The following is a 27741-nucleotide window of genomic DNA, read 5'->3' as shown; positions in this document are numbered from 1 at the left end:
TGCGAGCGGCTTTCAATCAGGCCAGGCGTCCAATCCGCCACGCCGCACTCCGCAGGAGGGGAAATCCTGGACATTTCTACTTCATTAGAAATCCCCCCCGGACGGCCATTTAAGGCTGAAAAAGCCGGACATGTCCGGGGAAACCCGGACGGATGGTAACCCTACTGCTAACAAAGTATGCCCTGGCCTCCAATGTCAGTTTATTTCAATGGTAAATATATCTTCACTTCAATTCAAGTCCAAGTGGCCTGCTTTCTTGCAGCGGGGAGTGGAAAACAAAACGAAGTATTATTGAGCTCATCTAGGGATGTAGGGTTGCCAACCCCCCAGGATTGCCCTGGAGTCTCCAGGAATTAAAGATTAATCTTTAATAAAAGATGTCACGTGATGAAATCTCCAGGAATACGTCCAACCAAAATTGGCAACCCTACGTAGGGAGCAATGGGAAAGGGAATAAGCAAGGTCTTAGAGTGGCTCCTTTCTTTGGTTTTCCTGGTGTGTGTCCAATTTGTGGCTGCTCTCAGCCCTGGAGCTTTAAAATGAGCCCCCCAAGCTGCTGCCAAGTCCCTGCATCCTAACCAGGCTCCACTCCAGCCTGGAGTCTCCTTTGTCTTCCAAAGCCACGAACAGGGCATGGGCAAGGCCCTGCCACTCACTGAGCAGCACAGAGCAGGATTAGGATTCCAGTGCTGCTGCTGTTCACCAAATCCAATATTTACTGTACACAAAATCCCCTCTGTGCTAACATAGCTTATTTGAGATGGGGCAGCCCCCTGGGTACTCCCACAATGCCTCTCGGAGCTGGACCCACAAGGTTTATGGCAGAAGAGCCTGGGAAATACCTGGATCCACGCCTGTGAGTGCAGGCTGGGCAATCCCCTGTCCCCATGAGATCTGGGCTGCGAAGGCAGCTCCCTGGAAGTGGGTTCATGAAGCCACATGCAGGTTTGCTGGGAAGGAGCTGTGTAGTACTAGTTCCCAGCAGTGTATTTGCGTTGTAAATTCACACAGCTAATCTCTCTGTTGTTCCTTGTGGGGGCGGGGGGGGGGGGGGGAGCCTGGACCTCGCCCCTCCTGGGCAGTCTCAGTCACACACAAAGGCCGTTTCCCAGGCACAGACTGGCATTCCAGCCAATGCTGAGCCCTTACCCTCTCAAAAAGAACAGGAGTACTTGTGGCACCTTAGAGACTAACAAATTTATTAGAGCATAAGCTTTCGTGGACTACAGCCCACTTCATCGGTTTGTTAGTCTCTAAGGTGCCACAAGTACTCCTGTTCTTTTTTGCCGATACAGACTAACACGGCTGCTACTCTGAAACCTTCCCCTCTCAGTTGCTTCTCTGCCCTTTCTCTGCTGCAATGATGAAATAAGCTGTGGGGTACCTCACAGGCTAATGAGAACATATGTATACCAATGGCTCACAGGGTGTTTACAGTTAAGAGGCTTAATTCTGTAGATTGGAGGGAGATTGTGAAAAATACTGAGGTTTTGGAGCTGTGTATGCCTCTTGCTGAAGTTTTTGCTCAGTTTAAGCACCAGTGTGGGACAATATATGTATGTATCTGAGTGGAAAGACAGGGTCCCCTTCCCCAGAAACAGTATCTATACACTAGAGAGGCAGCGGATTCGATCTATGTGGTTATTGAAAAGCCAGAAGCAACAAAAAGCAGCCATCTTTCAAGGACTGTCTCTGCAGCTGCAAAAGAGTATAAAAGGTACAGCGATAAGCTTAAAGCTGCCAAATAAATTGGTGGAAAACTGTGTCACTCTGCCATATATGGTAGAAAGTTTACATCCCAGAATTTAGTAGCTAGTGAGGCCTTGAGAAATGTCTTGTTTGACAATGAAGAACTGAAGCTGAGTGATTTAAAGAAAAGGGATGTTAATAGGAGCTTTGGCTCAGACTCTAAGTACATTGCAGAGCTGAGAGTGGACTAGACATTCGGGAATAGTGGACGTGTTAAAGAGGATGTTAATAATTAAAAAAAAGAGGGAAAACACCTAGTAAGTCAAAGAAGAAGAAAAATGAATAACACCGTCGCCAAAACTGTATTGAGCTCTTAGTTGGCGGAGAGTCAGAAAAGAATAAAGAGCTCAAAAGCGGTGGTAAAACAGTGTTGCTAAGAGCAGCTAACAAAGCGCAGGCCAAAAAGTTATTTCACCTTTGAATACAGTATTCAAAGCTTAAATATAAAAATAAAACCACAGTTAGAAATGTGAGCTGCTTAATTTAGGGGAAGCCCAGTGAGAAATGAAAAACTATTTTGATGACCAACCCTGTGGCAAGGAGCATGAAGTGGGAGATCGGGTACTTATGCAGTATGTCTCAGATAAAAGGCCAGTTGGGAAGGTCCCTACTATGTAATGGATCGTTGAACTACTGTCATGCAAAATTTTAGAGAATCAATGGGTGAGGTGGAATTGGAGGAAATTTAGTAGCCTGAAAAGGGAGAGAGTCACAGGAAGAGAGAGAAAACAGATATAGGAACAATACTGGTAGTTGGGAATAATATTATGGAACCATGGATATCACAGTATTGTGGAAGGAAAATCAGAGAGGGAGAGTTCAGTTGAAAAACCTGTTAAAGTTAAATAAACAACAAAATGAAGATATAAGGGAGGATTTCAAGGATACTTAGAATGCAAAGATAACAGGACAGCTGTTTAGGGAAGTGAATCAGTGAAATGGGAAAAATAATGAACCATTCTTCTCTAATGTATCAAAAATTATCTGTTTGTGGTATGACAGCTTCCTAATACAGGAGCTAGAGGTAGGACTGGAGGAAATTCAAAATGGCAAACTGCCTGCCTTCATAACTAATAAGATGTTGGCTCAATGGACAAAAATAAAAGGAATAGATTGGTGCAGGGTCTGTTATGCTGAGAAGAGGTGCAATCTTGATGAGACATGGAACCTTCCTGTGATGAAGCACAAAAACTGCCCGCTAGGAGTTAAAGAGAGCCTTTCGGCCCAGCGAGCCCTGCCCTGTATCTCTGCAGCCAATGTGAGGCCCAGAGTGGGGAGAAAAGGAGACCTTGGCTCAGTTTGGGGCTGCCTGGCAAAGAGGAAGGAGCTACCGCATCCCTACTGGAGAGGAAGGGTCAGTAGCCCGCCAGCCGATGCAGCCACCAGGAAGTGTGAGGACTGTCTTCCCGGCCAAGGGAAATTGCGGAGGAGACCTAGGAGCCTCAGGCAACTGAGGGAACTGCGTGACTGTAGCCCAGAGACAGTGTGGGGTTTGCCCTCACCAACCTTATGGCTGCCCTGCCCAAAGGAGCCTGGGATTGCGGCAGGGTGACACACAAAATCCATGAGGGGGCGCTCTGGGAGGAAAGCCACCCCAGCAAATTGGAATATAGGGGCCATGCTCCCTGTTCATGAGTCAACTCACCCAGGGCCCTGGGTGGAGAGGGAAGGCCCATGTCCCCCTATACTACCCCTCCTCCCCCACCTAAAAGACTGAGGCACCTCAACCAGGGAAACAAGGGGCCAGAGGTAAGGTGTGCACTACCCACTAGGATGTCTAGCCCTCCAGGCACCCTGTTACACTTCCTCTGGTAGTAGCAGTACCCATGGCCACAGAACTAAACCACGCATTAAGGGTATTTGATGTCCAGCCCATAGGCACATTGGAATTTACCATGGCAGGTTACATCTTAAAGGAATATGTTGCTCAACCTCAGATACTGGTCCAGACAGGTGGGGCAGTCTGAAAATCCCCAGATACTTCATGTTGCCCCAAGGTGAGCAGCACCTGGTTATGTCATGAGTTACTGCAAAGTGCATTGCCAGGATGTGGGTTTACCTTAGTTGAAGAAACCCCAAAATGTACAGTATAGCTGAGACAATGGGGACAAGGTCAAGCCAAGGTTGCAAAGGCTGGAGAAGGCAAATATTGTGTAACCTTGTGGGCTGGACACTTTGAATAGGGTACATAACTGGCCAATGTTTTGTTTTGCTCCAAGACAGGTTACCTGAATATGGGACAAGGCAATTTTTCCAGTTCCCCACCATGAGAGCACCAACATATCAGCTAAAAGAAGAACAGGAGTACTTGTGGCACCTTAGAGACTAACAAATTTATTAGAGCATAAGCTTTCGTGGACTACAGCCCACTTCTTCGGATGCATATAGAATGGAACAGACTAACACGGCTGCTACTCTGAAACATATCAGCTGTTGCCCATCTGATTGGTGATGCCCTAGTCACCGCGGTACAGTTAAGCCGAGTCATGCCACCATTGCATTGAAATGTGCAGGCCTTAATGAGTAGGCGCCTAGAATGTTTGTTGACCTTAAGTCAGGAAAGTTGAAATTTTCAGTGATACAGATATGCTGGGAAATTCCCCATGCTGGAAGTTAGCATACAAGATTGGGGAACATCTGTGGATACAAATGGGCTTTGTAACTATGCAAGCTATATTGGTGATCATGTTAATTACTTAGATTTGAAAAGACAGGCGCTTGGTTAGGCAGTTGGGAAAGAGGAGATATAAATGAAATACAGGCCTTGATGAAGCCTTAAAAAGGATTCTATAGCTTCATGCTAGGGAGTGTTCGGAGGAAAGGCATATTTAGGCCTGACTGACGCCAGCTGTGATCCAACAATTTTACAGCTTATCGTATTTAATGTTGTGCACGTGCAAGAAAGGTACAGAGTAATCATGTTTGTGAGCAAAACAAAAGATAAAGTAATCACAAAACTAGAAGAAACTGGTTTGCACTAACATCAAACCTGTATTGAGAGTAAAGGAGAGTTAACATGGAAACGACAGACTAATACGTATGTAGAAGATAGCAGAAAGTTATATAAAGGGAAGCTGAAGCTGTGTATTGTCTGGTACTGGATGTGATCATGGTGAGACCATCCTGACGTGCTTTCCACTTGTAAGTAACTGACCACTGCTTATGAGAGCTTTGCCTTAATGAAGATTTGTTAGATCCACCTGCTGAGTGGTGAATTGCACTCCAAGAATGTGCAAATAACCGTCCCTCTGCACCCAATGCATCACCCCCTGGCCACGAGCAGAGACAGCAAAGAGACACAGTCATAGGTGCTGGAACTAGGGGTGCTGCAGCACCCCCTAGCTTGAAGTGGTTTCCATCATATCCAGGATGTGAAGGTGGCATAAAAGACTGCAAGTACGACCAGAATCAGGCTCAGTGTGGTCTGGGTGACATCCCTTTAAGAGGAAAAGGAAAGAAGTGTTGGTCACTCTCTGTCCTTGGAGACCTCAGAGTTCCCAGGGGTTCAGGTGTCCTGACCCGCCTCTTGCTCTCTCAAATCTGGCTTTGCAGTGCTGCATGTGTGCCAGGCTGTTCTATGTGATGCTGTTGAGGTTCTGCACTAAAGTACAATTTTCATAGAGGATAAGGCTGTGACCTAGGATGATGCTGGGTGCACACTGCCCTCCAGTTCCTGTTAGAGGGGTAAGTAGGCCCCTGTGGAACACATCAGTGTGTTAATGACTGCGCAGGAGGCAACATGAAGATGGCAGTGAATGTTTAAGATTTTGTCTTTAACTTTCTTGAGAAGTGGATGTGTCCTGATGCTGCCTTAACAGTCAGGAAATGAAGGCTTGTCTACGTTAATTCCCTGTTATATATATATATGGTTTGTACCTGTGACAGAATGTATCCCTGTCTTGATATCTTATGCACTATTGTAATAATCTTTGTATGAAGATGTCATGGAGGATAGGTCCATCAATGGCTCTTAGCCAGGATGGGCAGGGATGCAACCCCATGCTATGAGCGTCCCTCGCCTCTGTTTGCCAGAAGCTGGGAGGGGATGACAGGGGATGGATCACTGATGATTGTCTGTTCTGTTCATTCCCTCTGAAGCACCTCACACTGGCCACAGTTGGAAGACAGGATACTGGGCGACATGGACCATTGGTCTGACCCATTATAGCCAGCCTCATTTTCTTACGTATGCCTTTTAAAGTATCATTTGCAAACTTATAATTTTCGGGTCATATTTGCCCTGGTAAAATATATGTGGCGACATGGTATGTGACGTTATAAGATTTCCCTTTATGATGTTATTAACATGTCCCAAACCACAGCCCTACCGAAGCAGAAGTTGGCAAACAGGTCTGTCTTAAAAAACAGAATGTGTGCTCTGCTTAATTTGCATTGCTGTTTCTGCATTAGGGAAGCTAGTTCACAGTGTCGCCAGCTCCTTGATTGTATTGTGTATTGGGGATTTTCTTAAAGCCCCAGCTGCTGCTGCTCCCCAATGAGGAAACATGTGGTGTTCAAATAGTCACTTAAATGACCACTGGGTGTCACTGCTTTTCCATAAATTCCAAATTCCTTATTTACCACTACGTAGCAAAGGTCTCCACTGCAGGATTGAAATGTAGCTCAGTTCCATAGCTGAGGCATGGGATCTGGGATCTAGTGCACAGCCCCACAATTCAGTGGTAGGAAGGAGAACATGCTACATTGCCATGTTTGTATTTGGTAACTGCAGAAGGGATCTCTTGCTGGACACCTGAGCTCAATGTGTCACGGCACCTGCAGATCCAGACCTGTATTCTGTCATGCACACAGCTAGAGCTATGGGTGCGACTGGTCGCTGAACAATCAAGATCTCGCCATCCAGCAGCTCAAGTGGGAGGGGAGCCTCCCCTCATGTGGTTTATGGGAGCCATAGAACACCCTCTACAAAATGTGGAGCTCCTGAGGAAGGGATTTGGGGGAATCTGGGAGACAGAGGTTGGGTGGTACTACTGGGGGTACAGCAGCATTGTCCCCATGCCTGTGCACTGAACTGCAGTGGGGAGCTACGTGGGCCTCCAAGGGAGACCTCCCATGGCTCACCATGAACCTTAGTCTTGTCTATGTTGTCCAGATAAAAACCCTACATAGATGCAGTTAGCTATATAAGAAGATTCTAGGACTTTCACTCTGTGTATGCAGTGTTGTTGTAGCCATGTTGGTCCCAAGATATTAGAGAGACAAAATGGGTGAGGGGAATATATTTTATTGGACCAACTTCTGTTGGTGAGACAAGCTTTCGAGAAGTTGGTCCAATAAAAAATATTACCTCACCCACCTTGTCACTCCGAAGCCCCAAATGGTTTGAGTCAGCTGGAAGCAGCTACCAACAGGGCTCTGTTTGTTGAGACTATTGCCAGCTTCAGTCACTTGGAGTCATGGGCTGCTACTGTCCAATTTTTAAATTCTTTTTTATTTTTTTTGGTAAACCACACTTTACAAATTACACCCGTGAGCCAGCACAGGCTTCTAGCTAGCAGTACCAGGTAAAGGGGCTCATTACAGGCAGGGCTGGTGGCACCATCCACTAGTGATGTCACCAGCACCTCCTGCTAGAAAATGCTGTTTTCAGTTGTTTATCTTTGCTAAGCTTTAAATGTTCAGGCTAAAATTTTCCACACTGGGCGTCAGCCTCAAGCTGTTGGGCCTGAGAGCACCAAAACCAGCACCCATTGTGGCTGGGCTGGCACAGCAAGCACTCCTCCTCTCCAGTACCCCTGCACATGGTAATGCTGCCCGAAGATCAGCTGCCACTTCTTGCCCCCCCCCCCCCCTTCAGCTGCCATGATGCTGGTAAACCAGGTGCCAGCTCTTGCCAATGCTGTAGGTGTCATAGCTGGATTCAGACCAGCTCACCTGTATATTAATATTGCTCAGGGTAGGTGTTAGACTTGTGAAGATGTGTTTAGTGTTTAGATTCACCAAAATGCTTATAAGTTGCTGTGTGCATTAATCTTACTTGTAATGTCTGTATCCCATGCTAAGGGAATATAGAAGTTTTACTTTATAATTGTAAAAATGCCTGCTCCGAATCCGAGCACCTTGGCAAGAAGAGTGGTTCCCCCACCCACAAAGAAAGGCTATCACATGGGGCACTGTAGGACGAGAACTTTGTTGACTGTCCCATCCACCCACAAAGAAGTTACGTGCAGGAGCACTCGTCCCATGGGTTTGAACTCTGGGGGAAGGACAGGTAAAGATGCTCACAAGAAGAAAGTTATCTCTTTGCTGTTTGGACTCTCGCAAGGGCTAAGAAATAAAAGCAGAGATCTCCAGGTCATCCGGGGTTAGCCTTAAAAGGCATTCACCAGACAGGTTACTACATCTCTGTCACTCTTTGGAACCACAGCCTGTGACTCATTGGTGTTTACGTGTTGGCTGTTTTAACCTGTCCATAACACTCCCGTTGAGCTAGTTTACTCTTGGACTGGTTACCAGCTGTCTTTGGCATGAGCTCTAAGTTGCCCAACGATCTGGGGGAAGGAGCTGGGTGCAGGCCCAATATGCTGTGCATTTGGTGTAAGTGACCACTAGCCAGCCACCCCACGGATCCAGAGTAGCATCCCCGAGGCCTGGTCTGGAGCCACCTGGCAGGCCCGTCTCACTGCCCCTGGGTCACCCTTGTTGCTGGTCTGGGGAACTAACCTTATGGCACTTACCACCAGCATGGTTGGCTCCCGCTCCGACAGGTGGCCCAAGGACCGCTAGAGTTGCCAGCCCTCCCGATTTGGCTGGGAGTCTCCTGGAATTGGGCTTGATCTCCCGGAGACTACTGAAGCCAATCCGGGAGGTTTTAGGGTGCTAAAAGTCTGAAGGCGCAGCGGGGCTGAGGAGGAGGTGTGGCCAGGGCATCTCTGTGCACCGCCCCCACCCCGACTCTGCAGCTCCCATTGGCCAGGAATGGGGAACTATGGGGGCAGTGCTTGCACGCAGGGGCAACGTGCAGAGCCTGGTTGCCTGTGAGCTGCCGCCAGACATGCCGCCGCTTCTGCGAGCTGCCTGAGATAAGCGCCTCCTAGCCAGAGCCTGCACCTCCCACACGCCAACCCCCTGCATCCAAACTCCCTGCCCCAACCCTGAACTCCCTCAAGCACCCCAAACCCTCTCCCCCCCCCCAACTCCCTCCCAGAGCCCATACACCAAACCCCCTCCTACACCCCAACTCCCTGCCCAATCCCCCGCCCCCAAGCTCAGCCTGGAGCCCCCCCACTCCAAACCCCTCGGCTCCAGCCCAGAGCCTGCACCCCCCCCCCCAGTGAGTGAGAGCAAGCGAGGGAGGGGGACTGGAGTGAGCGAGGCAGGACCGGGGAAGGGGAATGGCAGGGCGGGGCAGGGCCCGGGGAAGGGGCATGGCGGGGCGGGGCGGGGCCCGGGGAAGGGGCATGGCGGGGCGGGGCGGGGCCCGGGGAAGGGGCATGGCGGGGCGGGGCAGGGCCCGGGGAAGGGGCATGGCGGGGCGGGGCAGGGCAGGGCCCGGGGAAGGGGCATGGCGGGGCGGGGCCCGGGGAAGGGGCATGGCGGGGCGGGGCGGGGCCCGGGGAAGGGGCATGGAGGGGCGGGGCGGGGCCCGGGGAAGGGGCATGGCGGGGCGGGGCGGGGCCCGGGGAAGGGGCATGGCGGGGCGGGGCCCGGGGAAGGGGCGTGGCGGGGCGGGGCGGGGCAGGGCCCGGGGAAGGGACGTGGCGGGGCCCGGGGAAGGGGCGTGGCGGGGCGGGGCAGGGCCCGGGGAAGGGGCATGGCGGGGCGGGGCAGGGCCCGGGGAAGGGGCATGGTGGGGCATGGCGGGGCGGGGCCCGGGGAAGGGGCATGGCGTGGCGGGGCCCGGGGAAGGGGCATGGCGGGGCGGGGCAGGGCCCGGGGAAGGGGCATGGCGGGGCGGGGCCCGGGGAAGGGGCATGGCGTGGCGGGGCCCGGGGAAGGGGCATGGCGGGGTGGGGCAGGGCCCGGGGAAGGGGCATGGCGGGGCGGGGCGGGGCAGGGCCCGGGGAAGGGGCATGGCGGGGCGGGGCAGGGCCCGGGGAAGGGGCATGGCGGGGCGCGGCAGGGCCCGGGGAAGGGGCAAGGCGGGGCGGGGCAGGGCCGGGGAAGGGGCATGGCGGGGCAGGCCCGGGGAAGGGGCGTGGCGGGGCCCGGGGAAGGGGCGTGGCGGGGCGGGGCCCGGGGAAGGGGCGGGGCGGGGCCCGGGGAAGGGGCATGGCGGGGCGTGGCGGGGCCCGGGGAAGGGGCATGGCGGGGCGGGGCCCGGGGAAGGGGCATGGCGGGGCGGGGCAGGGGAAGGGGCATGGCGGGGCGGGGCAGGGCCCGGGGAAGGGGCATGGCGGGGCGGGGCGGGGCAGGGCCCGGGGAAGGGGCATGGCGGGGCAGGGCCGGGGAAGGGGCATGGCGGGGCGGGGCAGGGCCCGGGGAAGGGGCATGGCGGGGCGGGGCGGGGCAGGGCCCGGGGAAGGGGCATGGCGGGGCGGGGCAGGGCCGGGGAAGGGGCATGGCGGGGGCGCGGCAGGGCCCGGGGAAGGGGCATGGCGGGGCGGGGCAGGGCCGGGGAAGGGGCATGGCGGGGCAGGCCCGGGGAAGGGGCGTGGCGGGGCCCGGGGAAGGGGCGTGGCGGGGCGGGGCCCGGGGAAGGGGCGGGGCGGGGCCCGGGGAAGGGGCATGGCGGGGCGTGGCGGGGCCCGGGGAAGGGGCATGGCGGGGCGGGGCCCGGGGAAGGGGCATGGCGGGGCGGGGCAGGGCCGGGGAAGGGGCATGGCGGGGCGGGGCAGGGCCGGGGAAGGGGCATGGCGGGGCGGGGCGTGGCGGGGCCCGGGGAAGGGGCATGGCGGGGCGGGGCAGGGCCGGGGAAGGGGCGTGGCGGGGCGGGGCAGGGCCCGGGGAAGGGGCATGGCGGGGCGGGGCAGGGCCCGGGGAAGGGGCATGGCGGGGCGGGGCGTGGCGGGGCCCGGGGAAGGGGCATGGCGGGGCGGGGCAGGGCCGGGGAAGGGGCGTGGCGGGGCGGGGCAGGGCCCGGGGAAGGGGCGTGGCGGGGCGGGGCGTGGCGGGGCAGGGCCCGGGGAAGGGGCGTGGCGGGGCGGGGCGTGGCGGGGCAGGGCCCGGGGAAGGGGCGTGGCGGGGCGGGGCGTGGCGGGGCCCGGGGAAGGGGCATGGCGGGGCGGGGCAGGGCCGGGGAAGGGGCGTGGCGGGGCGGGGCAGGGCCCGGGGAAGGGGCGTGGCGGGGCGGGGCGTGGCGGGGCAGGGCCCGGGGAAGGGGCGTGGCGGGGCGGGGCGTGGCGGGGCCCGGGGAAGGGGCATGGCGGGGCGGGGCCCGGGGAAGGGGCATGGCGGGGCGGGGCAGGGCCCGGGGAAGGGGCATGGCGGGGCGGGGCGTGGCGGGGCCCGGGGAAGGGGCATGGCGGGGCGGGGCAGGGCCCGGGGAAGGGGCGGGGCGGGGCGGGGCAGGGCCCGGGGAAGGGGCATGGCGGGGCGGGGCGGGGCCCGGGGAAGGGGCATGGCGGGGCGAGGCGGGGCCCGGGGAAGGGGCGGGGCGGGGCGGGGCAGGGCCCGGGGAAGGGGCATGGCGGGGCGGGGCAGGCCCGGGGAAGGGGCATGGCGGGGCGGGGCGGGGCAGGGGCATGGCGGGGCGGGGCAGGGCCCGGGGAAGGGGCATGGCGGGGCGGGGCGGGGCAGGGCCCGGGGAAGGGGCATGGCGGGGCGGGGCAGGGCCGGGGAAGGGGCATGGCGGGGGCGCGGCAGGGCCCGGGGAAGGGGCATGGCGGGGCGGGGCAGGGCCGGGGAAGGGGCATGGCGGGGCAGGCCCGGGGAAGGGGCGTGGCGGGGCCCGGGGAAGGGGCGTGGCGGGGCGGGGCGGGGCCCGGGGAAGGGGCGGGGCGGGGCCCGGGGAAGGGGCATGGCGGGGCGTGGCGGGGCCCGGGGAAGGGGCATGGCGGGGCGGGGCCCGGGGAAGGGGCATGGCGGGGCGTGGCGGGGTTTAGATTCACCAAAATGCTTATAAGTTGCTGTGTGCATTAATCTTACTTGTAATGTCTGTATCCCATGCTAAGGGAATATAGAAGTTTTACTTTATAATTGTAAAAATGCCTGCTCCGAATCCGAGCACCTTGGCAAGAAGAGTGGTTCCCCCACCCACAAAGAAAGGCTATCACATGGGGCACTGTAGGACGAGAACTTTGTTGACTGTCCCATCCACCCACAAAGAAGTTACGTGCAGGAGCACTCGTCCCATGGGTTTGAACTCTGGGGGAAGGACAGGTAAAGATGCTCACAAGAAGAAAGTTATCTCTTTGCTGTTTGGACTCTCGCAAGGGCTAAGAAATAAAAGCAGAGATCTCCAGGTCATCCGGGGTTAGCCTTAAAAGGCATTCACCAGACAGGTTACTACATCTCTGTCACTCTTTGGAACCACAGCCTGTGACTCATTGGTGTTTACGTGTTGGCTGTTTTAACCTGTCCATAACACTCCCGTTGAGCTAGTTTACTCTTGGACTGGTTACCAGCTGTCTTTGGCATGAGCTCTAAGTTGCCCAACGATCTGGGGGAAGGAGCTGGGTGCAGGCCCAATATGCTGTGCATTTGGTGTAAGTGACCACTAGCCAGCCACCCCACGGATCCAGAGTAGCATCCCCGAGGCCTGGTCTGGAGCCACCTGGCAGGCCCGTCTCACTGCCCCTGGGTCACCCTTGTTGCTGGTCTGGGGAACTAACCTTATGGCACTTACCACCAGCATGGTTGGCTCCCGCTCCGACAGGTGGCCCAAGGACCGCTAGAGTTGCCAGCCCTCCCGATTTGGCTGGGAGTCTCCTGGAATTGGGCTTGATCTCCCGGAGACTACTGAAGCCAATCCGGGAGGTTTTAGGGTGCTAAAAGTCTGAAGGCGCAGCGGGGCTGAGGAGGAGGTGTGGCCAGGGCATCTCTGTGCACCGCCCCCACCCCGACTCTGCAGCTCCCATTGGCCAGGAATGGGGAACTATGGGGGCAGTGCTTGCACGCAGGGGCAACGTGCAGAGCCTGGTTGCCTGTGAGCTGCCGCCAGACATGCCGCCGCTTCTGCGAGCTGCCTGAGATAAGCGCCTCCTAGCCAGAGCCTGCACCTCCCACACGCCAACCCCCTGCATCCAAACTCCCTGCCCCAACCCTGAACTCCCTCAAGCACCCCAAACCCTCTCCCCCCCCCCAACTCCCTCCCAGAGCCCATACACCAAACCCCCTCCTACACCCCAACTCCCTGCCCAATCCCCCGCCCCCAAGCTCAGCCTGGAGCCCCCCCACTCCAAACCCCTCGGCTCCAGCCCAGAGCCTGCACCCCCCCCCCCAGTGAGTGAGAGCAAGCGAGGGAGGGGGACTGGAGTGAGCGAGGCAGGACCGGGGAAGGGGAATGGCAGGGCGGGGCAGGGCCCGGGGAAGGGGCGGGGCGGGGCGGGGCCCGGGGAAGGGGCATGGCGGGGCGGGGCCCGGGGAAGGGGCATGGCGGGGCGGGGCAGGCCCGGGGAAGGGGCAAGGCGGGGCGGGGCGGGGCAGGGCCCGGGGAAGGGGCATGGCGGGGCGGGGCAGGGCAGGGCCCGGGGAAGGGGCATGGCGGGGCGGGGCCCGGGGAAGGGGCATGGCGGGGCGGGGCAGGGCCGGGGAAGGGGCGTGGCGGGGCGGGGCAGGGCCCGGGGAAGGGGCATGGCGGGGCGGGGCAGGGCCGGGTAAGGGGCGTGGCGGGGCGGGGCAGGGCCCGGGGAAGGGGCGGGGCGGGGCAGGGCCCGGGGAAGGGGCATGGCGGGGCGGGGCAGGCCCGGGGAAGGGGCATGGCGGGGCGGGGCAGGGCCCGGGGAAGGGGCATGGCGGGGCGGGGCAGGGCCCGGGGAAGGGGCATGGCGGGGCGGGGCAGGGCCCGGGGAAGGGGCGGGGCGGGGCAGGGCCCGGGGAAGGGGCGGGGCGGGGCAGGCCCGGGGAAGGGGCATGGCGGGGCGGGGCAGGGCAGGGCCCGGGGAAGGGGCGTGGCGGGGCGGGGCAGGGCAGGGCCCGGGGAAGGGGCATGGCGGGGCGGGGCCCGGGGAAGGGGCATGGCGGGGCGGGGCAGGGCAGGGCCCGGGGAAGGGGCGTGGCGGGGCGGGGCAGGGCAGGGCCCGGGGAAGGGGCGTGGCGGGGCGGGGCAGGGCAGGGCCCGGGGAAGGGGCGTGGCGGGGCGGGGCAGGGCAGGGCCCGGGGAAGGGGCATGGCGGGGCGGGGCAGGGCAGGGCCCGGGGAAGGGGCGTGGCGGGGCGGGGCGGGGCAGGGCCCGGGGAAGGGGCGTGGCGGGGCGGGGCAGGGCAGGGCCCGGGGAAGGGGCGTGGCGGGGCGGGGCAGGGCAGGGCCCGGGGAAGGGGCATGGCGGGGCGGGGCCCGGGGAAGGGGCATGGCGGGGCGGGGCCCGGGGAAGGGGCATGGCGGGGCGGGGCAGGGCAGGGCCCGGGGAAGGGGCGTGGTGGGGCGGGGCAGGGCAGGGCCCGGGGAAGGGGCGTGGCGTGGCGGGGCAGGGCAGGGCCCGGGGAAGGGGCGTGGCGGGGCGGGGCAGGGCAGGGCCCGGGGAAGGGGCGTGGCGGGGCGGGGCAGGGCAGGGCCCGGGGAAGGGGCGTGGCGGGGCGGGGCGGGGCAGGGCCCGGGGAAGGGGCGTGGCGGGGCGGGGCAGGGCAGGGCCCGGGGAAGGGGCGTGGCGGGGCGGGGCAGGGCAGGGCCCGGGGAAGGGGCGTGGCGGGGCGGGGCAGGCCCGGGGAAGGGGCGTGGCGGGGCGGGGCAGGGCAGGGCCCGGGGAAGGGGCGTGGCGGGGCGGGGCAAGGCAGGGCCCGGGGAAGGGGCATGGCGGGGCGGGGCAGGGCCCGGGGAAGGGGCAGGGCCCAGGCAAGGGGCATGGCAGGGCGGGGCAGGGCAGGGCCCGGGGAAGGGGCGTGGCGGGGCGGGGCAGGGCAGGGCCCGGGGAAGGGGCATGGCGGGGCGGGGCAGGCCCGGGGAAGGGGCGTGGCGGGGCGGGGCAGGGCAGGGCCCGGGGAAGGGGCGTGGCGGGGCGGGGCAGGCCCGGGGAAGGGGCGGGGCGGGGCAGGGCAGGGCCCGGGGAAGGGGCGGGGCGGGGCAGGGCAGGGCCCGGGGAAGGGGCGTGGCGGGGCGGGGCAGGCCCGGGGAAGGGGCGTGGCGAGGCAGGGCCGGGGCGGGGCACAGGGGTTGGGGTTTCTAGGCTGATCGTTGGCCCCCCCGAGGCCGGGCGCTGCAGCAGCCTCTGCCGTGACATGGTTCCCACCACATCCGGGTTAGTTTGGTTCCGCGGCTCCCAGCTGTACAGTGTGGCGCCGCCCGCAGCACCAGCCCCAGCCCCAGCCCCAGCCCCGCGGGTCACTCCTGTCCCCGGCCCCCCCTCGGCCGGGCTCCCGCGGGACTGGCCCCCGCCCCGCGCGGGACTCGCCTGCTCCGGCCCCGCCCCCGCCTATCGCCCGCGCACCGCTGCGCCGCCTGGGACCGCGCCTGCGCAGTGGCTGTCAACAGCTCCGCCCCGCCCCGCCCTGCGGAACCCCGCTGGGGGCGTGTCCAGCAGTGAGCGTGGCGGAAGGGGCGTGTCCTGGGGTGGGACGAGCGCGCTGGGCGGAAGCGGCGCCTGGATTCAAAGTGTCGGTTGGCGGAAGCTGCTTCCGGGCTCGCGTGAGAGCGGGGCGGGCGGGGTGTCTGAGTTGCCATGGCGATGGGTGTTAGTGGGGCGCCTGGCTGCGGGGTAGCGGTGGGTTTCGGCGGGGCTGGTGTATGGGGGGTGGGATGGGGGTGTCTGTGGCAGGAGGCGCTGGGTTAGGTTGATCTGTGGCGGGGGGGGTGCTGGGCTGGTTTATGGGGGTGGGTTAGGGGCAGCGGTGCTGGGTTAGTTTGGTCTGTGGGGGTGGGGTAGGGGTACCTGGTGTGGGCAAGGGGTGCTGGGCTGGTTTATGGGGGTGGGTTAGGGGTGTCTGGTGGGGACAGGCAGTGCTGGGTTGGTTTTGTTGGGGTGGGATGGGGGTGTCTGGGGTGGGAGTGGGGGCAATGGGCTAGTTTGGGGCTGGCGTAGGGATGTCTGTGGCAGGGCAGCAGGCCCTGGGTTGCTCTTCTGGGGGTGTGCTGGCGTTGGGGGTACTGGGCTGCTTTTGCCTAGAACTCTTCTCTTGAGCTGTTGTTTTCATTGTCTTTGAACAGGGCTGTGGATGAGGGGCTGGCTTCCCGTGTGACTGGGATGCTGCCACCTGCAAAGCAGCAGCCCTGTGCCCGGAGCATGGCGGTGGGACAGCCTGTAGGGGACAAAGCGAGGTGTCTGTGGATGGCAGTGAATCAGGCGGTACTGGCTGAGAGGAACCAGAGCGTGGCCCCTGTGGGGGTTTGGGTGGAGAGCGCCCAAGCTGGTGGCAGATGGGAGGAGAGCATTGCTTTCGTGAGTGCCCTGTCTGAATGCTTTGCCTGTTATGCTGTTTGCTTTCTCCAGATTGTTCCCTTGTCAGATTTGATAGCCCAGGCCAGGATTAGATCATCTCTGAGTGGGAATCTCAGCTGGGGTTCAGATTATAGCTTCTAAATATTCTTCCTTGATTTTGTGCTCCTTCTTCCTCTACTCTTCCCCAGAATTCTGATAGTCATGGGCAGGGCCCTTTGTATTCTGCAATTCCACAGCTCCAAAGTCCTCCCTTGCTGCAGAATCTATTTTATAGAATTCTGTTTCTAGTACTCATAGTGGTGAAGATAGAAAAGGTGACCTGAATGTAAACCAATACAGCGTTGTTTTCCTGAGTTTGCAGACAGCCTGAAATGATACCTGCGAGAGACCTGAACTGCTCCCTTCATCTTAAAGGGTTGTTAATGCAGAAACCTTTAAGATGACAATCTACAGTACTCTGGAAAACGTGCAAACAAGTTCATTTTTTTTAACTAACTTATTTTTTTAAATAAATCCCACAGCAGCTGTGATACTGATGAGATTATTTATTTTCACGGTTAACTCAATCAAACCTCCATTCTTAAAACTTACCTGAAACGTCGACAGAATTTTCACCTAAGCACTGCTGAGTCTAGGGACCTTCCAGAAGAACTTAAGTGCAGCTAAGGGAGAGGAGTTATTTAAATTAAGTGTCAGTGGGGACACAAGAACAAATGGATATAAAATTGGCTATCAACAAGTTTAGGCTTGAAATTAGATAAGTTTCTAACCACCAGAGAAATGAAGTTCTGGAACAGCCTTCCAAGGGGAGCAGTGGGGGCAAAAAACCTAACTCGCTTCAAGACTGAGCATGAAACGTTTATGGAGGGGATGGTATGATGAGACGGCCTGCAATGGCATGTAGCTGATCTGTGACTGCGAGCAGCAATTATATCCAATGGCTGGTGATGGGACACCAGTTGGGGGGGCTCTGAGTTACTACAGAGAATTCTTTTCCAGGTGTGTGGCTGGTGGGTCTTGCCCACATGCTCAGGGTCTAACTGATTACCATATTTGGGGTTGGGAAGAAGTTTTCCCCAGGTCAGATTGGCAGAGGCCCTGAGGGTTTTTTGCCTTCCTCACTTGCAGGTTTAAACTAGTATAAATGGTGGTTTCTCTGTAACTTTAAGTCTTTAAATCATGATTTGAGGACTTCTGTAATGGACCCCTAATCTCTGGCTGACTTACTGGAGTGGGTGGGTGAGGATTTCTGGCCTGCAGTGCGCAGGTCAGACTAGAATTATGACGATGATGGTCCTTTCTGGCCTTCAAGTCTATAAGTATGCTATAGCAGGCTTTGGTTTGTATGTACATCCTTGCCCTTACTTGTCTATTTCTCTTTCATTGCTTGTGCCCAGAGATCTGTTTTGTTTTCTTCTTGTATAGAATCCTCAACCAAGTGGACGGCAGCACTGTCCCCAGTGTGTTTACTTTGATTGTGCTAGAAAGACACATTTGTTATGAGCAGGTAGAAACTGAAATGTGCTCTTTCGGCCCAGCACAAAATCCTACCCTAGAGGGCACAAGGGCTGCCACGCACAACTATCTATCTCAATGAAAATGAGTAGCCCATTTTATAGTACTCTGGTAGGAAGCAGACAGGAGAATAGTAGCTTTGATATGCTGGTGTTTTGAGGTTCCTTATTTTGACTTTTTACCTAACCCATAGAGCAAACCAATCAGCAATGGCCTTGTGATTTTTCTTTTGTAAATATGCTAGTAAAAAACAAATACACATGGGGCGGCCTGTGACACCTGTATTTGGGGAGGCTGGGTGCGAGTGCCAGAAGCTCCCCAGAAATAGGAGGGGGGGACACCAGTGCCTCAACTGTGGCCTTGCCCCCTTGTTCCATCCCGAAGCCGGCCTGGCTCGGCCTCCTCCCATGAGGCCCTGTCCATGCTCCACTGCTGCTTGTGCCTCTTCACCCCTGGTGGGCAGGGGGGACCCCTGGGGGAAGGGGTGGAGAGGTGCAAGGGCCTCTGGGATGGGAAGAGGCGAAGTGAGGGTGGAGCTTCTTGGGAAAAGGCAGAGCAGGGGCAGGAAGAGGAGCACCGCGGGTGGAAGAGGACAAGCGGGGCCTTGGGGCAGAGTGTGGACGGGGACATGGCTTGGGCGCCCTTTCAGCAGCAGCGCTCCAAAGGTGGTGGGTTGGCGTGCCTCCAAAGGGAGGTGTGCCTCATCCTGTTTGGGGAGGCTTAGCCTCCCCTGGCCTCTTATACCTGCTGCCCATGTAAATACACACAAAATTCACAGGTCAGTTAGGTGTTGCATTCAGGTATGGGCAAAGGGGGAGGGATAGCTCTGTGGTTTGAGCATTGGCCTGTTAAACCCAGGGTTGTGAGTTCAATCCTTGAGGGGGCCATTTAGTGAACTGGGGTAAAAATCTGTCTGGGGATTGGTCCTGCTTTGAGCAGGGGGTTGGACTAGATGACCTCCTGAGGTCCCTTCCAACCCTGAGATTCTATGAAAAGTTCATAGATTCTGGTATATGTTGCAGCATTGTTAAACACAAGTATTTGGTGCAGTCATATGCACTGATGTACAATTCTTACACATCATAAGAGCATGATGCAGAATTAGGATACTTGAATAATGACACTGCCTATGGAAGTCAGAGACTGGCATCGTTCTCAGTACAGAACAGTGTTGCTCTAACTTGAGGGCCTTTTTATCTTCTGTGTTACAGATGGGTCATTGACTAAGGCTTGATATACCATAAACTCCTCTTCACACTTTGATGAAGCTGCGATCTGTTCTAGCTCTCATTTATTGTGTGTTATGCAGGCACTTTGCATTGTATTGCAACAGCAGTGTAATGTGGTGATGTGCAGCCTTGCTGCTGTTAATATTCAGTTGTTTTGTAGTTTTCTCTCTAAGCACAACTTGAGTTTTACAAAATTTATTGAAAGCTTTTCATAATGTTTGATCTGTCTCTAAAAAGCAGGAAGCCTGTGGATGGTCTCAAAAAGTGTGTCTGTCAAATAACTTGATTTCCTTCTTTTCACCAGAAGCTGTTTACTTGAGCTCATTTTGTTGGTGATGACGAGTAGAAATGTGTTAATACTTTGGATTGGAATTCTTTTGCTCAGTCTCACCCTAGCTGTCCTGTGTGCTCCTCTTCCTCCTTTCCCCCTGTAATAGAATACACTTAGTATAAACAAATGTAAACTCAAATAAATACAAATCTAGTCAAACACTATTAAACCAATCAATCAATGGAGGCACTCGCCTGATGCTTACAAGTCATCCCTGTTCGTTGTGTGTGTGTTTTCTATCCCTTTCACTATCCTTTCTGTCTTGTCTGTTTAGGTTGTAAACTCTTTGGAGCAAGAAACATCTTTTGCTCTGTCTTTGGTCAGTACCTAGCACAATGGAGCATTAGGGCCTCAAAACGCTGTTCTGATACAAACAATCAGTAATAAGAATCCATTCTGGTCCTGATGGAAGGAGGGTGTACAGTGAGTATTTTGGAGACAGTCTTAGAAGTTGTGCTTCTGTTGTGGTTTTATGTGCTGTGACTTATGTATCTTCGTACTATACATCAAGCTTCATGGAGAAAGGTAAATCTAAAAGAAAATGCCAGGGTTGTTTTTTTTCTTTCTGAGTTTTCTTGCAATTTATCTAATTTGGGTTTGTGGTGTTGAATGCCTGCTCTTGGTGTGGGGCTAATGTTGAATTTAGGATATTTATACAAGTCATATTTGAAGCTAATGTTGTTGGATGAATGGTCCTCATGGGTGCAAGTGAGAAACTTTAAATTGCTGATTTATGTGAGTGTTTGTTTTCCATCAGATGGTGAAAATACTGTGAGAACAGCAGGTCTTGCTTTATTTTGGCCCCGTAAGTTAGTTCCCTGACATGTTATAACAGATCTGGGATGGGTACGTAAAACGTTGTTGAAAGACCGATGTGGGACTTGCACTGGGCCTTAATGGAGACCACAAGGGGTGTCAACCCTCAGTTTTCTGATTCGGGTTTTGTGGCTTCTGTGAGTCTTTCTGAAAGCAGCTTCATGTCTGATTGCCCCACGAGTTGCTTTATTAAACATGCCCCTTTTCTTTCCTTTTTTATATTCTGCATTTTAAAGGGGGAATGTAAAGATTTCCACTTTGTAACATGATCTTCCCAACCCATCCGTGCAGCTGTTACTAGATTCACAGAACAATCTGTGTTACACTGTCACAATTTTAACTAATTGTGTTTACCTTTAAACCAGAACATTGACACACATCCCTTTCCCTAGAGATACTGCTTGTCTGTAGATTTATGTACAGGTCCCGGAGAGAGAGAAGCTGAAATCCAGGCTGTTGTGACGCTGCTTGGTGAAAAAGCTAATTTGAACATCTCCTTTAACCTGTTCCAGGCTTCAGCGTTTCAGGTTGAAGAGGAGCTAAAGGAGCAGCAAAAGGAAAAAGAGGAAAATCTGAAACGCTTCCAGGGGGAAGTGAAGCAGAGGGTGAATCAGCAAATCAAGATGAGGAGAAAGCAGCAGCTCCAGAAATCCTGTGAAGCGGTAGGGCAAACCTGTATCAACACCAGCCTCTATCTGCTCTGATTCACACAAGGAGCCTTGCTTAGATGGTGACACTGCTTCAAAAGCAAACATTCCTGTGTAAATACAACCGCTATTTATACAATCTTAAGGCTTGTCTCTTAAGAAAGTCAGGAAATTTGCAATTATTTCGCCAGCTTCTTTGACTCTATGCATATTGCACAGACTTAATGTCCAGAGATCTATGTCCTAGTGAAGACCAGCAGGGAACTCCCCACTCACAACTGAAAACCATTGCTGAGGTGTCTATTACAGATACGACCCTTGCAGGATTCCTAATGTTACGTCTTGTGCACTAGTTTGTGACTGGCTGGGAGTTTCCCTAGCTCTGTCTTTGGGGTCTTTTAGGTACTGGTAGTGGAGCATGAGCCTCCTCAAGTGCATGTTCCAACATGCAGTACCTCTAGAACCTTCTAGCTAGTTTCTTCTGACTGCAATCTGCTTGAGCTACATGTCGCTGGGCTGGACTGGGCTAGCTCCTTGCTCTCTTCCCCATTCCCCTGCCTTGTCAGCAGCGGAAGAAGAAGAAAGAGGTATTGCCTCTGAAGAGCCATACTTTTGCCCTGCTTGTATCTTTGAACTCCGGCAGGAGGGGATGAATGAGGGAGGGAGGTTAGCACAGCAATTCCCTTTAATAAACTTGTTGCACATGTTCAGTTCCATGAGGGGTCACCTTTGTGAGGGGGGCACTAACCTTCAGGTGCACTCAACCCTTGAGTGCGGAGCCACAGCGGGGTGTAACCTCAAAAATCCATCTGCTACTGCTACCTTTCTGTCATCACATGAATGAAAATCCCACAGGCAGCAAACTGTCAACACGTGCGTGGATTTACTCAATGAGTGACTTCGGTAAGACGGTTGTTCTGGACTTGTGTGGGTTTTTTTTCCCCCCCCATCACTGCAGGCAGAAAAAGAAAGCTCTGTTGTGATGCGATGTTCGGATTCTGCACTGCACTTGACCCCTAAGAGGAATACATGTGTGTATCGAAGTAATGCAGCATCTGCCATCTGCAGTTCTGGTACCAACTTGATCCCTGTGCAGCAGCTTCGTGCCAGTTGGGAGGAAGAGGGAAGAGAGAAGCAAAGCCAGTTGTTCTATCAACAAGCCAACACAGTGAGTGTTTATTGACGGCCAACAATCTCTCAACCTCCATTTGTTGTATGCCCAGAATGAAAACATATTTTCTGTAACAAATAGCATTAAAACTTCCCCAACTGCGATACAGAAGCACTCTATTTTAGAAATGAGCTTGCATATCATGAACGTAAAGCCTTTGCAAGTACTCTGACACTTAGAATTACAAGGGAAGCATGTGTGTGAGTTTTATTGTTATAACTGGGTCATTACATTATAACATTACAATGCTTTACTTTGCTTACCCTACTTTTACCTTTGTACATCTCACTCGTGACACTTACCTGTTCTTGAGGTGGAAGATGATGGTATGTTTTGTGGTTTTACTCCAGTCTCTCCTTTTATGGACTGGATGTCATTGTGTGTTTACCACCACAAAGCACTGAATGTAAAGTACAAAGCTATTATATAGGGAACTTTTTTTGGATTCTTGATATTGTTGAGGTTCCATTTAGCCATAATCTCAGTATTAAAACTAACAACAAATATCCCTATTAAGAATGCTGCAATTAAATTTGATCCATCATTAGTTAAAAGGAATGCTTGCATCTCCGCTAGTGAAACACCTCCAAAGTAGTCAAGTAAAACCTCCATAAAGTAAAGGTTCTTCCCCATTGGTGTGTGTCATTGGGTAGAAGGCACTAGATGGAGTCCTCTCCCCACTGACAGCCTGACTATCCAGGAACAAAGGGGTGAGATAACTAAAGCCTTGTGGAATGTGTGAGGTAGGGGCCAGCTGCCTTTTTAAAGTTCATAACAGTGCTTATGATTTATCTTGGCAGTTTAAAAAATTACTCACTATCATCCCATGTGTCTGTGCTTGAGTTTAACAGTTCAGGTCCCAATGCAAATTCAGTGAAGTTTAGAGGTATCTGGGGCTTTGGTTCAGTGCGCTCTCTAGTTATGGTATCTTTCTGTATCCTAAGCCCTTAGACCTGCTTATATTAAAACAACAAGAATAAAAAAAGAAACCACCACTCTGGGTTAATGTTGCTCAGTGTCTGTGTCAGTATATAGGACATTCAGAACTGGATCAAGGTGGACATCCAGCTTCTGGTACTGGCTTCTAACAGATATTTTTTTTTGGGGGGGGGGGTAAATCCCTCCTCCCTCTCATGCACAGGTTACTGGTGGTAAGAGCATTGAGGCTAAATTGACTAAAGCACAGGTTTTTCTCTGAGCTAATCACACAGCACCTGCGATTGGGTAGCAGGAATGGGATCTAGAATGTCTCATGTCTAGACCCAAAGTCCAAATCTAAAACAGGTCAGTAGGAACCAAAGTCAGGCTGTGACAGCTTTGAGGCAAGTGAAACAAACTGTTGGTGATCACATACTAATGGGCCACATCCCTGGCAATCATAACAGACTGGTCAAGGAGTGAATTGGCCATAAACGAAATTCTTTCTTTTACCAAGAACTGTCCTATGGATTAGACTTGAGGTATGCTTGCAAGGCACTGCAGCTGCCGGTCACATACCTGTCAGTGGATTACCCCCAACAGTCAAGCAACTGATACTTTGTCTGAGGGCGCAATGGAGCGCCCAAGATGACGTTGGCCACTTTGAGTGACGACTATTTTCAGCTGTGATGTCTTCTACCTTGTGATAAACCTTTTGGCCTTCTCCTCATTTGTAGCAGCAAGCTATCACTAAACTGTCAATCTGTTAGCACTTCAGAGTCTTGTGGCACCTTTAAGACTAACAGATGTATTGGAACATAAGCTTTTGTGGGTGAATACCTGCTTCGTCAGATGCAACGAAGTGGGTATTCACCCACGAAGGCTTATGCTCCAATACATCTGTTAGTCTTAAAGGTGCCACAAGACTCTGTTGCTTTCTACAGATCCAGACTAACACGGCTACCCCTCTGATACTTGTTAGCACTTTGTTGATCTGTCTTTCTTACTGGCAGCTTAGCAAAACTATGAAACAGGTCCGTCGCCGGCTAGCGTCCTGCAAAACAGTGCCCAAAGGAGCAGGCCCACCCGAACTTCCAGGAGGCGTCTGGGGTGTCAGCACAAGCAGAAATGTAAGTGAGGGGCTGACTCGACTCGGCTCAGCCACTAGTAGAGTGATCATAAATTATTTGTTGCACTGTGTGAAGATCCTGAGCCCTGTACAATCAGCCAGCTGCACAGTGCAGTGGATCTTTTCAATAAAGGAAAAAATAAAATGGGTTATTGCTGTCACTTAATAATTATCCCATATGTTTAAATTCACTGGGGTTGAGAGACCCCAGGAGATGCCTTTACAGTACCGAGTAGTGTGCCTAGACTGTCCGGTTACTTTTTCTTCCCCTCTTATTACTGTTCATTCAGGTAAAGCAAGCTCCACTGAAAACCACATGAAAAGAAACTTACTGAAACAACCACCATTAAAGTACTATCATTATTCAGAGCAGGACTGTAAAGATGGCTCCTTCTTGCCCATCAGCCCTGAATACACAGGGAGTAGATATGCCACTGCTCTTCTTCACTGCTGTATGAGCAACCGCCTTTTGCCCTGCAGAGCCAACAGTTGAGAGAGACTCCAGGTCACTTTCTTTTTCTTTATCCACTTCCAGGGCTAGCATTTTAAACCGCATCCTATAGCTGTCTGGGGTGGGAGGTGAGGGGGTGTTGTTTTGTTTGTCGGCCTTCCAGATCAACATTTCCTTCTAGACCCCTCCTTTTAAAATGTGGAGTTTGCTTCCCAAAATGACACTAGCCCAAGGCTCAGGGCTGGCCACGTTCAGTCCTGCCCAAATGATGGGTAGAAGGTCTGATGTTATGTGACCTAGCAAGACACCTCTTCCCCCCCCCCCCCCCCCAAAAACAAAACAAAACAAAACAAAAACAGTGCTTTATACCATTAGAAAATTGCAAGGGGAGGTTCAGTTCCTAGCTTCCCAAAAGGCCCAATTTGTTTTAGAAGGCTTTTAAAATACACACTTTCATGTAGAGCAGGGGTTTTCAAACTTCCTTGTACCAGGACCCCTTCTGACAACAAAAATTACTACATGACCCCAGGAGGGGGGGACCGAGCCCCACCATCCCAGGCAGGGGGGCCAAAGCCGAAGCCCGAGCCTCACTGCCCCAGGGCCAAAGCCGAAGCCCAAGGGCATCAGCCCCAGGCAGGGGGCCTGTAACTTGAGCCCCACCACCCTGAGCTGATGCCCTTGGGCTTTGTCTTTGGCCCTGGGCAGTGGGGCTTGGGCCCTGGGTGGTGGGGCTTTGGCCCCAGGCCCCAGCAAGTATAAGCCAGCCCTGGCGACCCCATTAAAATGTGCTCATGACCCACTTCAGGGTCCCGACCCACAGTTTGAGAACCGTTGATTTAGAGAGATGCTTCTGGGTCATTGAGGGAGTTCTTTTGACATGTGCACTATTGGGCTTGTGGTGCTCAAGGACTTTGGCTTTATGGCGGAAGAGCTACAAAATAGCTTAACTACTGCCTTATCATATTCAAGCTGTTTATGAACAGGTTTCTCTGAAAGCCATGGTGCATGACCGGGTGAAGCGGTACAAATGTTTTGTTGGCACTTTTTTGGGATGCTAGTGGCCTCAATGCTCATAAGTAACGCAGTCATTACATACATAAGCCAATAAAACTCTCTCATCTCTTGCCATTGTGCATTCTTTATTGGTCTGGCCTGTTGCAAGATTTCAAGAGTGTCTTTTTTCGTCAAGCATAGAAACAGCAAAGTAGAACAAACCCTGAGTCCGTGATACCCTGGGTCTGCATTTTACCTACCTTCATTTTCACAGATGCCCTTTAAGATCTACTGTATCTTCCGATATCAAGAGTCTAAATCAATATTCGGCCTGCTTCTCTGTGAACACCACCTCTCTATCTTCCATGGCCTGATGAAATGTATTGAACGCTTCCATGTTCAATAAAAGAATTACCCACCAATTCTTGTTCTAGGTTTTTTTCAGCTTAAACTAGAATCTGTTGTTGTTAGTGTGTTGCTGTGCATAGCATTGTTAATCCCCTGTTTTAAGTATTGAGAGAATCTGCAGCAACAATTAGCAAGTGTTGTCTTTTTTTTTTTTTTTTAATGTTTGCATCTCCTGCAACTGCCAAATGACATGCACAGAAGACCACTTCCTTTATTCCCACCAGCTAGTCACTTTTGCACCTTTGACAAGGTTGTCCACCACTTAAAATCTGCAGTGGCACTATTTCTTGCTCATTCCCCTCTACAGAAGTTCGAGCATGTCCTCTTTACAACGTGCCTAGTCTCCACTGACCCACAGAACAAGTGTCCTCAGGTTGCTCTTACACCCAAAGCTTACAGGGGTCTTGTATTCATGAGCTGCTCCTGCATTGAAATAATGCAGTTAAGTTTAAATCTCACATGTTTTTTTCCCCCCAGAAACCAGTGTCTCACAGGCCAACTCCAGTGCATGGAGAAGAGTGTGAGGAGTTTCCTCTGGCAGGACATCATGACCTTCCCGCTGAACTACAAAACCAGGCAACAACCAAAAATCAGGCTGAGCTGGGTGATGACAACTTGTACTACAAACTTGAATTTGGAAAAGTAAGACATCTAAAATCCCAGACCTGATGTGACTGAGGCTGGGTCAGCCAGTCCTGGCATCCCGAATTCTTGTTCTAAGTAAAGGTGGTTTCTGGTCCAGAACAGCTACTGTCTGAGCAGTGGTGCTGCCCTGTCAGTTGACCTCCTAACCTGAATTCTAGGCTCCAGATACGAGTTCAGACTTCTACTTTGACCGCTCTGCTGAGCTTGATAGCAAAGAGTAGCATTTGTGGTGGTGACTTTTTTTACACGGGTGTCTGTTCACTTGAGTCACTAAACAGCAAGTAGCTATTTAATTGTTTTATCACTGCCATTTTAGGCTGGAATTGAACCCTCGATTACGGGTGAATATTCCATGTGAATCTGGGACAGGTACTTGTGACAGCATATTTAATGACTGGATTTTTTTTTTTTTCTGTTTGCAAGCAGGCTGATGTATTAATATAAGCATTTGTTTGAATTTGTTACTTTATGTAAACATTTCACCCAATGGGAGCATTTACTATTTGTGCCAAGAATGGTTTATATTAGACATGGGATCTTATTTTTTTGATCCATGATTAGATTATAACTATTGAAGCAAGAGGGCTTGAGCAAGTTCTGTCTGCTTCAAATACTTGCCTAAGTATTTGTGAGACTTCCACATCCTGAAAATATTCTTGTAAACAAGTATTCGCTGATACAAATGTTTGTGAAACTTAAAAATTGTGGTGAATATAGCTAAGAATATGCACATGTAATTGAACAGTTTGCAAGTAGCTTTTTGCAGTATTTGCACAGCTTTTGTGCTATGTCCCATTACCAGCTACCAGAGGTCTCCAATCCCCCTAAATTCCGTTTTTGATTCTTAAACAAGGGTTCTACAAGACAGATTAGTGCAAAGTGGCCTTAACTTTGCAAGAATGAACTGAAAAGTAATATATTTCTGGCAGGACCCAAGTTCATAGTTCATGTAAGAGTTAACCCAAAGTAAAACAGAAAGCTGCATTCCTATAGTAATGCTCTGATGGGGGAAAAAAACCAAACTCCAAGACAGACTTATCCATCCATAATAGGTGAGCACACAGACAAGAGCTTTGCCCTTAGTCAGTCAGTGGTTGTGCAAACTTTAGTCACCTTCATTAACATACAGAAGTCCACAAAAATACACATTCTCAAACCTGATTCTTCAGATAGCATGCTGAAGAATCTCTTCTTCACTGGCATTCTGCGTGCCACCAGTTAGACAGGTGTAGCTCAACACATTGAATCTGTATATACAGACTTAAGCCTAGATCATGGAATTATTCAATTTGTATTGAAAGGGCTCCT

The 27741-nt window shown here is 53.8% G+C and overlaps 2 protein-coding genes across 7 annotated transcripts in view; one reads left to right on the top strand and one right to left on the bottom strand.

Moving 5' to 3' along the window:
* Positions 1–8816, bottom strand: part of HEPACAM (hepatic and glial cell adhesion molecule) — a 96365-nt gene extending 87549 nt beyond the window's left edge. Inside the window, exon 1 of the mRNA XM_054005686.1 lies at positions 8448–8816. The gene's annotated coding sequence lies outside the window, so the exon portion shown is untranslated. The remainder of the gene's footprint in view (positions 1–8447) is intronic.
* A 6147-nt stretch (positions 8817–14963) lies between these two features.
* CCDC15 (coiled-coil domain containing 15) overlaps positions 14964–27741 on the top strand; it is a 33086-nt gene continuing 20308 nt past the window's right edge. The window contains exons 1-6 of one of the 6 annotated variants that reach the window (XM_054005862.1): positions 14964–15043; positions 15949–16180; positions 20584–20733; positions 21677–21886; positions 23821–23937; positions 26266–26430. In XM_054005862.1, the coding sequence (XP_053861837.1) occupies positions 15024–15043; positions 15949–16180; positions 20584–20733; positions 21677–21886; positions 23821–23937; positions 26266–26430 (894 nt within the window). In that variant the 5' untranslated portion in view covers positions 14964–15023. The other 5 variants (XM_054005864.1, XM_054005863.1, XM_054005866.1 and 2 more) reach the window with 5 other exon arrangements.

The sequence above is a fragment of the Malaclemys terrapin genome, chromosome 15, assembly GCF_027887155.1.
Source record: "Malaclemys terrapin pileata isolate rMalTer1 chromosome 15, rMalTer1.hap1, whole genome shotgun sequence".
Taxonomy (NCBI): Eukaryota; Metazoa; Chordata; order Testudines; family Emydidae; genus Malaclemys; species Malaclemys terrapin.
This window is presented reverse-complemented; position numbering and strand designations above follow the sequence as displayed.